Genomic DNA, 15,537 nt, shown 5'->3' on the forward strand with positions numbered 1-15,537 from the left:
TGGGGAATTTATTGTGTTGATTTCTGAGTTTTATAATTGTTGACACTGCTTGAATGTATTTATTTTTTCTCTGGTGAATTGGCTGCTGCTTACGTCACAGCTAATTGGAGTTGAGCATCTGTTCTCCAGGGAGTTTGTTTTAACCTAACCCAAGTGGATTTATTAGGTTGCTACAGGTAGGGTACCAATCCCAAATTAATAAGCAAATTCCTAGCCATTTCCTGTGGAAACAAACTGTGAATGGCAGCAATTTAAATAAACACATTTCAAAAGATATGAACAGGTATCTGTTGTACCTTTATAATTGACTCCTCCGTTATCTCAACACCACATCCTGCTTTAGAGGGCTTCCTCCGCAGGGTTTTGCGCTTTTTAACAACTGTCTCTCTGAAATCCTGTAGAATAGAAATAGATCAGAACATTTGTTCACAAGTATGAAACATAACACTGTCTTTTTTATAATGTAGCATATTGCTACATTTCAGTCAGACTTAGGTAATCTAAATCTTAAATGAACAGTTTCCAACTGATTTTGACCTATCTTTAAATGTCTATTCACAATGGCTTCACAGACCCAGAAAATATGAATTCTAATTTGAAATTATTTCTTTTTGCATGTGTATCAAATGTTATTGAGCACCATTAATTGTAATAAGGTAGCCAGTTTTGGGCGTTCATCCATGCATTATCAAGCTGTAGCTCCCTAAATGTTTATACATGTGACTTGAGATTTTATAAAAACAGGTTATTGTTTGACAGATTTTAAATTTTTTGATCATATGTAGGGCTCTTCCAAGAAAACAGCTTATACAGAAGAAGAGTGGCTTTCGAAATTTGCCACTACTCTGAAATATGTTTACCTTTTCAAATGTCGGAATGGGTGAATACGATGCCAACATGTGCAGCGTGACAATGGCAATATCAGTAACTGCAATGTGAATGTATGCCATAGTCTGTGCCTGCATAACTACGTCAATGCCCATCAATGCAATGTCATGTTATACCGTAACTTGTGCCCGTACAGTTGTGCCGACATCAGCAATAATTATACCAATGTATGACACAATCCATGCTTGTATGATAAGAATGTTGCCAGTAACAACAATGTCAAGGTACATTCAGACCAAAGCAAAACCAGAAAGAACTATGTCAATGTACCAGATAACAACTATATACACAATGGTAATAATGGCAACAAAAATGATACAGTGGCTGCATTATTATTCTTAGGAGTTCCAATGAACTCACGTCATTGCTGTCGGATTCAATCAAGGTGACCTCCCCATCAACCCCGAGTCAGAGATGCATGGTTAGGTAGGTCCTGCGACCCACGTCCATGTCTATCAAGTAACAGGTCAGAGGTGGGGTACCCCATAAACTAAAGACAAAATTGCACCCAGGGAAAACCCTGATTGATCCCACATATAGATAGTTGCACCACAAAGAAGTCTGATGTAATTTGCCCCAATACAACACGTTTGGCCAAAGGCTCGCATTCCCCAGATATCCAACAAAGCTAGATACCACATGTAGATAGATAGACTCAACCACTTAGGACACGACATGCACACCACATGTAGTGATCACACACTCCTCATGTCGGACATCTGGACACATACACACTGGGCCACATTAGCTCTCTCCATGGTTGAGAGCCATCAGTGTCCTTATCAGGTGGACATGTTTGATTGATTTACAATTAAGATGCTCTTTAGGATTGTAGAGATCATTTTATTCCACATCATGAACTGTATAAATTAATGGCCACAACTTTGTGCATCGAGAGATTTTGAGCAGACACACTCTGTTCAGGTTTTCTAGCTGCAGCATTCAATTAAACCAACGTGTTCCGTTTTTGCCAAACGCCTCTTGTCTTTTCATTTATTTAAGGTATATTCATATCTAAGCAAACTTTTAGTAGGTTAAGGAGAAGAAATGAACCTTGTCTTTCTAGGAGTAAAATACAATTTTATGGCAAGACCCGGAGGCTTAAATTATGCATTATCCTTTATTGCCACTCCCCCAGCAGCTCCTTTAAATAATTTAGAACTTAAGAATTTCAACAGAATAAAAACACCCCCAACCCTCATCCTTCTTTTTTGCTGCTGCTCCTGCAGTTAAGACTTGTGTGGTGAGCGAAATACATTTGGTTTGGCTGATGTGTATGTTGTTTGATTATGGATAATACAATTTAAGAATGATTAACTCAGGGTTATCTTTTTCAGAAGGAGTATTTGTTGTTTGCTCATGTATCACACATCTGTTTCCTGTTTGTTATTAGACCTTTTGGGATTAGAGGCTTTGGGAAACATAATAGATGGTGAGTACAAGTTTTAATGTTTTAAATAGTATTTTCAGTAGAGTTTTACCATATTTGCATCTATCTCCCCGGGCCCCGTTTGACGTGGCAGTAGAGAGTGTGCGGCTGGATTAAGTGCATGCTGGGTGCTTGAGCCGGCCGCACAGAGAGCTCCGAAAGTTGTGGGCCATGCACCGGCTTCAGCATATACTGGGTCAGCCACGTGTAGCTCAGTTGGGAGCTCAGATTCATTTCAGCACAGCGGCCTCTTGAGCTGGCAACGTTGGAAGATTAAATGTTGCCTGTTCTTGGTGCTGCCCATGCAGGAGTTTTCACAGACAGCTTTTTCTTTGTGAAACAGGCTAGCGAAGAGTGCTGGGTGCCAATGAGAGTGCCACACACCATTTTGGGGGCATGTATTAATTTTCAAAAGTGAAACTTTGGGGTATAGAATGAAAGGAAGAAAGAAAAAGGGTAAATGGGAAGAACCCCATTGGATATTTGATGTGTACTGTCATTAGGCACCCATCTTTAATTGTGGAAGTTGAACTTTCCCATTCAGGTGCCTTGGTTTCCAGATCTCTTGCAGGGCTCAGCCAGGGAGGTGCAAAATGTAGTATTAACAGATCAATTTAAGTTGATGGTATTGGGAATTTAAGAAGAGTTTGGGAAGTAACAGGCCTTCGGCACTTAATAAGAAATCCTGGACTCCGGGAACAAGAAAGATGTATAGATTAGCTTGACAGAAAAGGGTTTGCATTGTGCATGGAGAGGGACTTTGATTCTGTTTCAGTGTCTTCAGTGAAGGTGGCAAATTATTTATTGGAAAGGTTTGAGGATGGTCTATCATACAGGACAGTAAATGTGTATAGCTTGGTGATTGCTGCAGGTTATGAGTTAGTAAATTAATTATCAGTGGGACAGGATGTTGTGGTTCGTCGTTTAATGAAAAGCATTATTACATAAGCCCCCAGTATTAAGCTATAATTCAGTTTGGGATATTGCAAAGGTATTCAATTTCCTGATTAGTTGGGAATCAAATGAGTCAATATCTCTAGGATATTTGTACTTAAAATTGTCAGTTTTATTTAGCACAACTCGACCCGATGTTATAGGAGTACTTTACATGAGCACTGGTTATGTTACACAAGGACACATTCAGGAAAGGGGAGATTATGTGATTTGTCCAGAATCACAGGATGTGGACTTAACCCCGAAGCTGGAACCTTGGTTTCCAGCACCAAAGTCAGCAATCTAGCTGTCAGACACATCCTCTCTACTTTCAACCACCTTTACCTCCCCTGTCCACTGGACACAGGAACTAACTGTTGTGTTGACCAAGGACACCGGCATCAGTTTGTTCTTAGCAACATTACGATCTTGGAAAAGGACTTGGAGGTGTTGAACCTTTGGAAATCAGCCATTTCTAGTTTTAGCCATGTTTTGTTCTTCATTTTTATCATATATGCTCATACAGGATTTTGGGGATAATGTACTGGAGGTCCCATTTCCTGCCTGTCCTGTGGAAGTAAATCCATGATGAAAATGTATGTACTCTACCACAGTGCGAGAGTCAGCAGATGACATAACCTGAGAAGAGAGTTGGATATGGTAATTGTGAGAAAATTGCTCTATATTTAATGGACCAAAGTAAGGTACAGTGTGCATAGAGACCACAAACCCCAGAGGTATAAGAGAGGTTAAAGTCAGAGCTGACCTTACTCTCAAAAGTGGTAGTTTGGTTGAGCAGTAAGGCAGTACCAGAGGACAGTGTAAAGCATTTGTTGTACACACTCAGTCAGCAAAAGGTTTCACACACTCAAGGACTGAACTCCAGGCAATTGTTTTTGTATCAAAAGATAGAGTTGTTTTATTTTTAGAACCAACAGGTATCAAAATATACTTTTCTCAATAATGAGGGATCTCAGGTAATTGCTTTGCAGAAAGGTAATGACTTTGTAAACACAATAGGTACAGGGGTTGCAATAGGCAACACAGTTCTAAACACAATTTAGAATTGAGCTCAATGGGTTTTTCTACAAAAATACAGTTGATTACTTTGTAGATTACTTTGGTAAGTCCAGGACTGGATCCTAGATTCAGTCCTGGGGTCTAAGCTGGAAACAGTTTAGTAAAAACGTTTTGGCTATTGCAATGATTTTTAAGGAATAAAAAGGTATTTTAAAAGTTCACACTTAGAAACTTTTCAGTGAAAATCTAGCAATGTTATCCAACGGGAGAACATTCAGGTTACAGGTAAAGTATGTTCTCATTACCTTTGTAATCCAGTACTGGGCTCCTAGGTCCAGCACTGGGATCTCTACTTAAGACAGGTAAGAAATTACGTTTCAGTAGTTGGTACGATTTTTAAGGAATATTTACATTTTTCAAAAGTAGACAGAAGAAATTTCCCAGAAAAGCAGACAATGGATTCCTATGGAGAAAATTCAGGTTACTAGTAAACCCTGTTAGGATTACTTTTGCGGTTCAGTACTGGGCTACAAGGTACAGTACTGGCTTCTCTCCTGATCAAAGGTGAGTACTTTGGAATTCGGTATTCGGCTGATTTTATAGGAATATTTTAGAGTTTCAAAACTTCACACTTAAAATATTTTTCAAGTCAAACCAGTCACTGTTATCCTAAGGCAGGTAAGTGAGTTATCCGTTTCCAGGTGAGTACTCGACTGGTGAAGTTAAGGTTCTGGGCAGAGACTCAGGGGTCCCTCAGGGTCAGGTAGGTACAGTTGGTACACCCTCAGCGGCACAGGGGCAGCCAGGTGCAGAGCTAGTTAGGCCCATGGTTATCCAAAGAGGGGCAGGGGGCCTCCAGTTGGTGGCTGCTGGCTAGCAGGCCACGCGGCTGTGGGAGCTGGGCTCCTGGTCACTTGCTCAGGGCAAATGGGGAAGTAGGATAGAACACAGGGTGCACGGCCAGAGGCACTCAGGTGGCTGGGTGCAGGGTGCTTTTGAGTTGTCGGGCGCTCAATGTTATTCAATGGGAAAGGTAAAAAGGGAACAAAGGCTGCAGACTTGGGGACGGTGATTCTTCAGGTGCGACCACCACTTTGAGAGGTAAATTGGGATCTTGAAGAAGAGGTAGGTACCGCAAAGGGAAGCACAGGGAGCCGCAGGGCGTCTTGTGCAGGGGTGTCTTTGGGCGTCAGCTGGTTGCGGTTGGAGGGGTCCCTGGTTCTGAGGCTGCAGGCGTTGACTGGTTCGTCGAGGAGGGTCTTTGGGCACTGGACTTCGGTTCCCAGTCGCCGGGGGGACGTCCTTGTGGTGTTGGATCACTTGGGCATGGGCCGGGCACGGCAGGTGCAGAGTGGGTTAATCCTGTGCTTCCTGGCTGGCGCCAGGGGTATGGTTGTTGAAGCAGAGCCTCTGCTTGTGGGAGTCCCAGTCTTTAAGAGGGTCAAGGCAGGCAGGTCCTCTGGGTGTTCCAAGGTTGCTGTCCGCAGGAGTCACTGGGATTAAGCAAAAGCAGGTTCCAGGATCGACAGGCCGGTAGGGCTGGGGCCAAGTCAGTTGGTGTTCTCCTGTTGTTAGCAGCTGCACGGCGGGCCTGCTTCTTCTTGATCTTCTTTCTTCTTTTCTTATCGGGATCTGAGGAAGTAATGTTCAGGGATCCCCTAAATACTAAGTTTAGGGGTGTTACAGGTAGGGCAAGGGCAGGGACTAATAGGTCCCTGTCCTGGGGTGGGTACACCCCCTAGCCTGCTCCTCGCCTATGGTAGGGGGCAGGAGCCTAGCTGTGATTGGGCAGGGCTCCCCATCTTCAAGATGACCGGAGCCCGGGGTCGTGCTTTACCTCACCTCTCCCACCTGAGGGGTGGGGTTGGCACAGGCTGGCATACCCCCCTTCCTGACGTAGGGTTTCCCGCCAGTCTTCCCGCCAGAGTGAGGGTTAGAACTGGTGGGGGCCAGTTGCTGAGTACAGCAAGTGGCCTGGAGAAGCTCAGAAAGGCGGCATGCCTTTCAAAGCTTCCCACTGCCCATCCTGGGGGAGGAGTCCTAGCACCTCGCCCGGGTTGTGCATTGTTGCAGGCCCAGGAGAGCGGGGGCTCTCCACCCAGGGGTCCAGCAACATGGCTGCTGTGTGGCAGCCTGGGCAGCCACTCAGACCAGATGTGGATTGTAGGTTAGGTTTCAGGGTGCATCTCTAAGATGGCCTCTCGGGTGTATTTTACATTAAATCCCACACTTGCATCCGTGTGGGTTTAATGGGCTGAGAAGTTTGATATCAAACTTATCAGTCTTCAGTTTAGCCATTATGGTGCTGTGGGGTTCGTAATGACAACCTCCAAGCACCATATACTCTTAATGGCAGCACTGCACTTACAGTGCCCAGGAATGGCCCTGGGTACTGTAGGGGCACAGGGTTCATGCACCTGTGCCCACATCACTGGCATAGGGCACCCAGCTAGAGGGGTGACTGATGTATGCCAGGGCAGTGGGTTTGTGGGCATGGCACACAGGGATGTGTGCCATGTCGACCCTTTGTTTGGTTCTGTAATTAAAAAGAAAAGAATACGTTTTTTTTAATTTTGTTATTTGTAAGTGGTTCTGTACTTAGACACTCAGCCTGCAAAGGCAGTGTGTGGGTGTCAGGGTACAGGGCCCCCAAGGGTGGCACAATAAGTGCTGCAGTCCTTAGGGCTCTTCACTGGTCACCATGCCCTGGGTACCTGAGGTACCATTTACTAGGGGCTGACAGGTGGCCAGAGATGCCTATTGGGTTTTCTTTCCACACAGTTTTAGGGAAGGAACACAGGCCCTGGGTACCTGGTTGGGAAGAGCCCAGGGCACACTCATTCAAAGCACATTAGCAGAAAAAAGTGAGGGTATACCAATGCAAAAAAAGATGGTACTTTCTCACAGTAATGCACCATAAGGAACAATTTAAACCAACCTTCACAGCTACCAATATAGGACAATGTCATGGACAACAAATAATTGCTCCTGTGAGTAACTGAGGGAAGCAATACACAAACCCAACAATTGGTTGTATTGTACATATCATGGGCTTGATGCAACATTTGTATAAATACATTGTCTGTGTAGGACTTTCTATGCTCTTCTTTGCGAGGGGCCAAAGTAACAAAAATGTGCTCTGAGGAAGTGGGCGTTGTACCAACCAAGTAATGTGCAGCATACTTTTCCACCAGAAACCAGGATATTCCAAGTACTCATCAATAAAATCACAACTATTAATACAAAAGCTATTTTACTCTTAGTGGACCAACCCCGCTCTAGACGCAGTGGTGCAATGGCTGTTCCTCCTCATTAATAGGCCAACTAAAAAGATGCATTATAAAGCAAGAAAAGGAATGCAATAAAATCGATAGCAAGGGCAATTGTTCCCAGTGTCTGTGTGAGCCTCACTGGCACAAGCTCCTATTGTTCATCAATGTTGGGGCTCTTGAGCACCGGCGGTGGAGCTTGCTCAGTCCTAGCTCTCGGTGAATCCCACGTCACTCAGGATAATGTACTCCCCTCTGAAGGAGCATATTTGATCGATTCTGTCCACTGTCAGAACAGTGCACTAATCTCGCCTCACCCTAAGCTAATACCATTGGTACTACAGCAAAGTACACCCTAACTTTCACAGTCCCTCCTTAACTAATCTGACTTCTCCTGTGGTGTACTATTCCTCGGCAGAGGGCTCAAATTTTACCTGGTGACTCCAGGCACAGAAGGGTTGATAAACAGTGGCTCTTTAATGGCTTGAATTTCTGGATGGACCAATGCATTTAGCACGTCATCATTCTCTGCATCCATTTGGGTCCTTGTAAGCTTTGCATCACACATCACCAAAAGGGACAAACTGAGGCACTTTCTCACCCTCAGCGTCCCCAATGCCGTCCCTTTCCCACTTATCATTGGGTAAGGGTAAGAGTATCCAGCGGCAATGGCTGAAATGAATCTAATTATTTAGACCAGTGACTTTCACAGTGGTTCAGGTAACGAGGAGTACCTGCTCGGGCCCCTTCAACTGGAGCTCCAGGTTCTTCTTCCGCTGGAAATTTCACAGCAAAACCCAGGTCCCAGGCTGGAATTCGTGACCGGGCCCCTCTAGTATGGGTGGGAGTTACTCAGAAATCTATTGATGAATAGAACACAAACTTTCAGTCAACTTGCACAGGTAGTCTTCAATAAAGGGTACTCAATTTCATAACACCTGCGTGGGATGCCCCAGACATTTGCTGGGCGTCCAAACACGACAATTCTGTTCTAGAATGTGCTGTAGTCCTCGTTGACAAAATAGCTAATGGTAAAGCATGTGGCCACTGTAACCCTGGTGTCTCCTGAATCTTTCCCAATTTCAGTTTGAGAGTACCATTGTACTTCTCAATCAACCCTGCTGACTGGGGGTGATTTGCAGCACGAAACCTCTGCTTTATGTGCAAACGTCAAAAATTAACTGGATAACCTTGGCATTAACTTGACTTCCGTTATCACTCCAGATCAAACGGGCAAGCCGAAGCGAGGAGAGAACTCATTTATGAGTACCTTTGCAGTCGCAGTGGCTGTATTCTCTTTAGTAGGGTAAGCCTACTTTACTGAATGCTCAAAATACCACCAACAAATACTTCAAATTATTGACCCTGTCCATCTCTATGTAGTCCATTTGAAGGACCTCAAAAGGGAGAGTGGGAGGTGGGAAATTGCAGGGTGGTGTAGGGGTACACTTGTCAGGATTTTGCCTCATGCACACCATGCAGTACTTCATTAAATGTTCAGCTGTCTTAGAAATCTTGTCATTCTGCCATACAGGGTCGAACAACTTACAAATACCCTTAGCACTGAGATCTGCTGGGTCATGAGTCATTGTGACTACAGGAAGAACATAGGCATCGGGCAACATCCATCTCTGCTTCCCTAACTTGTCAATCCAACAACCCTCATCGTTCATTTGTGGTGTACTTTCTTGCCACACTTCTAATTCCTCCACTGTAGCCTCACTCTAAATTTCCTTCACATTTTCTGGTGTATCCACAAACATGGTGACCTCAGGCACCCACCTAGCGGGACTTGCTACCAACACTCTTTTAATCTTAGTTTGGGCTGTTTCCTCAGCTGTCTGATCTGCTAGTGTTCCCTTTACCCACATTGTCAGTAACTTTCCTATGAGCGCTGCACTTCACTATGACCAACTTCTAAGTGAGTGTCAGAGCAGACAGAAGCCTTTATATATAAGAGGACCTTGCTGAATTTTTGTATCATGGGAAGTAAGGAACCCTCTCTCGGCCCGGAGCCACACAAAATGATGGGCAACTCCAAAGGCATATTGACTGTCAGTATAAATATTGAGAACTAATCCCTCACTCAATTCACAGGCTCGAATAAGGGCAACAAGCTCTGCAGCTTGGGCTGACTGATAGTGAACTTGTGATGTCTCAACTACTTATGCAGTGTAGTAATGGTGTACGCAGCAGTGTAGTGCCATCTCGTAACTTAAAACAAGAGCCATCGAGATATAGTTCCCTTGAGGGTCAGATAACAGAACATCAGTCAGGTTTACCTGTCCTTTTGTCTCTTCTTCCGTCCGAAAGATACAATCATGTTTGTCAATCTCCTCATTCTCAGAAGGGAGGTGTAGTCACATGGCTGGATTCAGAGTGGCACAGCATTTGATCATAATGTGCTTCGCAAAGAGCGTTAGCTCATAACCTGTCAGCCATACATTGGTGAGGTGCTGTGTCCTTGTCTTATTCAAAAGTGTATCCACAGCACAGGGTACCTTAACTGTGAGGTTGGTATCAAGTAAAAGTCCAGCTGATTGTATTATTGAGACCGCCACAACAGCGACCATTCTTAGCACGGGAGGGCTTGTGCGACAGGGTCAAGCACAGCAGAGAAATAAGCACACAGTTGTTGCTTATCCCCAAATTTTTGTGTCAAAACAGAAAGCGCACAACCGTCTATATCATGGACATACAATACGAAACATTTAGCATAATTAAGGTAGCTGAATAAAGCACAGTTTTTAATTGCTCAAAAGACTGCTGACATTCAGGCATCCAAGGCAGGGGGTTCATGCACATCTTTTAGTGTTAATGCAAACAGGGGCTTAATAAGCAGCGAATAGCCAGGTATCCACTGCCTGCAATAGGAAGTGACACCTATGAAAGCACGTACATCTTTCTGAGTTTGTGGAATGGGCATTTTAACAATGGTACTAATGTGCTCAGGAGCCAATCTCCTACCCTCGTTCGACAGTATGTGACCTAAGTAGGTGACCTCCTGTCAACAATACTGACATTTGGAAATGGATACTTTATGGCCATGTTGAGATAAATGTAGCAACAATTTAACGGTACTGTCTCTGCAACCTTGTTCTGTATCCAAGGCGATGAGCAAGTCATCAACATATTGAAGCAATACATTACCTGTTCGGAGCTACAAATAATCCAGCTGACTTTTCAATGCCTGACTATAGATACTCAGACTCTCTGTATAGCCCTGAGGAGCGCAACAGAATCTAAAGCTTCCAGAAGCTAGGGTGAACCCAAACAGATATCTGCTCTCAGGATAAATGGGAATACAGAAGAATGCATTTTTCAAGTCAATGACAGAAAAGAACTTAGCAGAAGAAGGAATCATTGTCAAGAGAGTCGTAATGTCAGGGACCACCGGAAACTGGGAATCACTATTTTGTTAACTGAACACAAGTCAATCACTAAACAATAAACATCTGCAAGATCATCAGAGGAACCCGAAGGTGTCCGTTGGAGAATGGGAAGAATAGGGCTATTAACACATTAGCAGCCGTCTACTCAACCACTCCTTTCTCAATCAAATCCTGCACAATTTGCATCAAAGCTTGCTCACCTGCCTGGAGTATTTTATACTGAGGGATATGGGACAAAAGAGCACCTTCCTTGACAAGCATTGAAACATGGGATATCTGCAATAAACCCACATCTTTGTTGCCCATTGCCCACAGTGTGGGTGGCACATCCTTAAATTCAACAGGGAGGAGCGCATCTTTGGGTAGACACTGCTTAGTGCACACCACATCAGGACCCATTGTTATATGGACACATGCTGGGGAGCAATTAATCATAGCATGCAATTTCTTCAACAAGTCCAAACCCATCAAATTCTCTCCCTAATTGGACGTCAACAAGAATGGCGAATCCACAGTGAAAGGACTAATAGTCGATGCAAGGGGTTTTGAAATTGGGCTCACAACCAGTACACCATTAAAACCTACCGAAACATTATTATGGCCAGACACAACTGCCCCAGAGACCAAGGAATGAGAAATAGAGCTGTTTGTTGCACCTGTATCCACCAAAAACTCCTGAGATGAACCATGCACATCTGCACTAACATACAGACTGCATTGATCTACAGGTATCAGAACTGATACCCTCCCTTTGTCCTGGCTTTCCTAGCTATAAGACATCCCTGTCACCTCATCCGTATCATAATCATCATGATAATACTGTCCACCGAGAGCGTCATCAAAATAGTTCTGATTAGAGTGACCCTGCGAGGCCACAGTATTCTGAGCCTGTCTTGTCTACCAGCTCCACGACCCCTTCCACGAGAACCTCATGCTCTTGGAGCCGTGACCTTCTGCAACAGTAAGGACACTCGCTATGCCATTGTCCCTCCTCATTACAGTACGCACACAGATTCGCCCCTAAAGGCACAGTATTCGACTGCCTGGTGGTGCATGGAAGCTGTTGTGTTGGACCACCACGTCCTTTACCATTTCCCCTAGAAGCCCACTGCAACAACACCTTTGTCTTCAAATCCTTTGCTTCTTTTCTGACCTCTCTTTATCCTCAGTAGCGTTTACGTTAGCGCAACGTAAAGGGATATCCTCCCCTTTCCGAACACAAGGGTATGTCCGAGCAATGTCTACAATCACTATCATGTTATCCATGGGCAGCCACCTCTAATGTCAACCTTACCCTGTTTCCTCGTCTGTTAGATCCTGAGGACACCGCTCATCGGTCCCACTAACCTGTCTACAACGACGGAGGGAACGGTTATTCCAACCCCAATTTGATGCGCCTTGAATGCTCCATAGTTGAGCCCAAGGTTTGTCTCCCAACACTGTTTCATTTAGATCAGCACTGTCCTGACCAACTGCGGTCTAACCCACTTTTTCCTCCCACAGTCTATTCCACCTAGTACCACGTGCACTGAAACCTGCGGGCACTGCAAATCGCTGACTGTCCCTTGCCCGCGAGACCTCTGGGTCTTTAACCCCAAAGGTAGGCTGTCCCTATCCGTTCTGTCCTTGAATATAGATAAGTGCACACTGCTCCCCTCATCACGCACATAGGGGGTGAGCTTTATTTCTAATCGAAAGAATGCACCGTCCTGACTCCGACCCACCACTTTCCCATCACTGCAAATCCGATTTTTGGTTGCTGTGTATATATTTTAGATGCTCTCCTGCAATATTATGTTCACAAACACCTGCACGTCCCACCCACTGCGAATCCGATTGTTATAAATACAGAAAATGGCTAAAACTGACCTCTCTCCCTATTTACTTATTGATAATTTCTCCTTTTGTATTTTTTATTTTTCTTTCCTCCCTGTTTTCTCCCCAACAGGCTAACTGTAATGATGAAACCAGGCAAACAGGGGGAGGAGCTTCGCGCGATTCCAAGATGGACGCGTGAGCTAAGAGCTCCCGAGACCCCTTCCACCTCCGGCGACTATCCTGTCATCTATCCTGATTCTGACGACGGATAATTTTCATTGACGCCCTGCTGATGCCATCGCTCTTTTCGTGACTCGTTTTGGCCGTCGCACGCTGAACTTACTGCGACCTGAACTTTGAGGCCTACCACGTATGCCAACCGGGGGCTCAAGTCCCCGAGGTACCCAGGTGGCAATCGAACAACAACGGCTGGTAGGCCACGCCCTCTGCCCTTGGTGTGATTTCGGTTTCGTTTCTGCTCCTTGTGCCAGCCCACTTCCCGATCGGAGTTCTTACTCTGCAACTGCCAGTCTAGTGCTATTGCTGTGCCCTTATTCACTCGCAATTCGGTGCCTGCCACGGCGGAGGTTGTTTTGCCCGAGTTTCGCACTTCCAGTTGGAGTTTCTCCCCGGTCATGACGGGCAGGACAGTTGTCGAGAGACGCGGCGCAAGAGGCTCGTCCCGAGGGGGGGCCACCCACTCTCAGACTATTGATCGCTTTACTCGACCTAAGGGCTCCCCGGGCGGATCGAGTGGTGCCCTGGAGGAAGCTGGGGACGGTGCTCCTGATGACGAGGAGCCTACTCTGAAAGATGTGATGGGCGCCATTGCGAGTATTCAATCCAGTATGGGCCAGCAGTATGAAACCCTGGCTGCTAAAATAGACACAGTGGCGGTTGATGTTTCCCTCATCAGAGCGGACCTTGGGAAAACAAACGAGCGTGTCAAGTCTCTTGATCTTAAGACCGCTAGTCTGACCACGGATGTCTCGGACCTCCAGACCACGGTCCGTAATCTTCGGACCACTTGTGACCTATTTGCCAATCGGTTGGAGGATTTTGAGGGCCGGGCCAGGCGCAACAACGTCCGCCTCGTTGGTGTCCCGGAGAATTCTGCCGATATGCCTGTTGATATCCTGGTGGAGGACCTTGTGTTGAAGCATCTTGCGGCGAAGGGCCTAAGTAAATTTTTTGCGGTCGAAAGGGCCCATCGTGTTCCGGGAGGCAAGCCGAAGCTGGGTGCCGCTCCACGGCCTATTATAGCTAGACTATTTAACTTTCACGATAGAGACGCTATCCTGCAAGCATCGCGAACCACTGGGCCCATTAAATTTGAGAACGCTTCAATAAGTTTCTATCCAGACTTCACGCAAGCTGTCCAGAAACAGAGGATGGGCTTTACGGGCGTGAAGAGGCGCCTCAGGGACCTGGGACTGAAATACGCCATGCTTTTCCCGGCTCGCCTGAGAATCGAACATGCTGAGCGTGCCTTTTTCTTTGACCGCCCTGAGGTGGTGAGTGACTGGTTGGACACTTTACCGAAGCGTACCGAGGGCCCGGAAGACTCGAGAGGAGCCGAGGGAGGCGTGGAGGACCAGGAGCAGTGAGTCTACGTTGGCGAGCCGGAATACATCACAGGGGCTGCTGGACTGTGTTTTGAGTATTATGTGACTGCCCGGGGGTGTGGGGGGGTCTGAGGGATCTTCCTCCTCTGGGGGTTTTTTTCTCTCTTTCTGTAGGTTAGTTTAATGGGGCGACAGGCACACTGCAAGTTGAGGTGGCTTTTGGGTCTACCACAGGGGTGCAGGGTGGGGGGTTTGTTACTATTGGGTTCCTTGGGGGTGGGGGGGGGCTTTTTCTTCTTGTTTGTTTCGAGGCTGTGCTCTGTTTATCACTTGCTTTCACTTGACTGTTTCGAGGTGGGGAGTGCGGTCGGTTTGCTTCAGGGATGGGGGGTAGGGGGCTTAGGGTCTTGAGCTGGAATGTTAATGGTCTTGGGGACAGGATAAAACGTGGGATTGTGCTGCAATACCTGAAGAGGTGCTCCCCGGATGTGGTCCTGCTTCAGGAGACCCATTTGGTGGGCAACACGTGCCACGCTTTGCATAGGAGAGGCTATCGTTTGGTGGCCCACTCCGGCTTCACCTCGGGATCGAGAGGGGCTGGTATCCTGGTCAAGCATTCCCTTCCCTTGGAGGTGGATACCACATTGTTAGATGATAGAGGCCGTCATGCTGGCATTACCGGGAGATGGGAGGGGAAATTGATCTCCATACTGTCTATTTATGTTCCGCCTGGGCTGCAGTCTACTACGTTCGCTGACTTGGGCGAGGTCATTCTGGGCTTGCCCGAAGGCTTGCTTGTGCTGGGTGGCGACTTCAATTCAGTGGCAAATGGTGAGAGTGATCGTAGACCCCCCGGCTCCTCCCTGCATCGCAGTTGTGGTTGGGGAAATTCCTTGATGCCTTTGGGTTGGCCGATTGTTGGAGGCAGATGCACCCTGGCCAACTTCAGTATACCTTTCATTCGGGGGCTCACGGAAGTCTCTCGAGACTTGATTATATTGTCGTGCCTATGGTGCAGTTGGCCTCGGTGCGTGAAATCAGACACTTGGCTAGGGGGATCTCGGACCATTCCCCGATATGGTTTCACTTGGACGTTTGTTTGGGGACGGGGGGCCGTATCGCCCCGATCAATCCGTGGCATTTCCAAAACCCTAGACTCAGATCCGAGGTGGTCAAATGTGTGGACTATTATTTTGCAGAAAATGAGGGATCTGTCTCCTCCC

The 15,537-nt window shown here is 46.3% G+C and overlaps 1 protein-coding gene across 1 annotated transcript in view; it reads right to left on the reverse strand.

Annotated features, from left to right (window-relative positions):
* LOC144782821 (uncharacterized) overlaps positions 1-15,537 on the reverse strand; it is a 169,975-nt gene that overhangs the window by 53,056 nt on the left and 101,382 nt on the right. Inside the window, exon 5 of the mRNA XM_078662099.1 lies at positions 297-395. Within this exon, the coding sequence (XP_078518225.1) occupies positions 297-395 (99 nt within the window). The remainder of the gene's footprint in view (positions 1-296; positions 396-15,537) is intronic.

This window comes from Lissotriton helveticus, chromosome 9 (genome assembly GCF_964261635.1).
Source record: "Lissotriton helveticus chromosome 9, aLisHel1.1, whole genome shotgun sequence".
Lineage (NCBI taxonomy): Eukaryota > Metazoa > Chordata > Amphibia > Caudata > Salamandridae > Lissotriton > Lissotriton helveticus.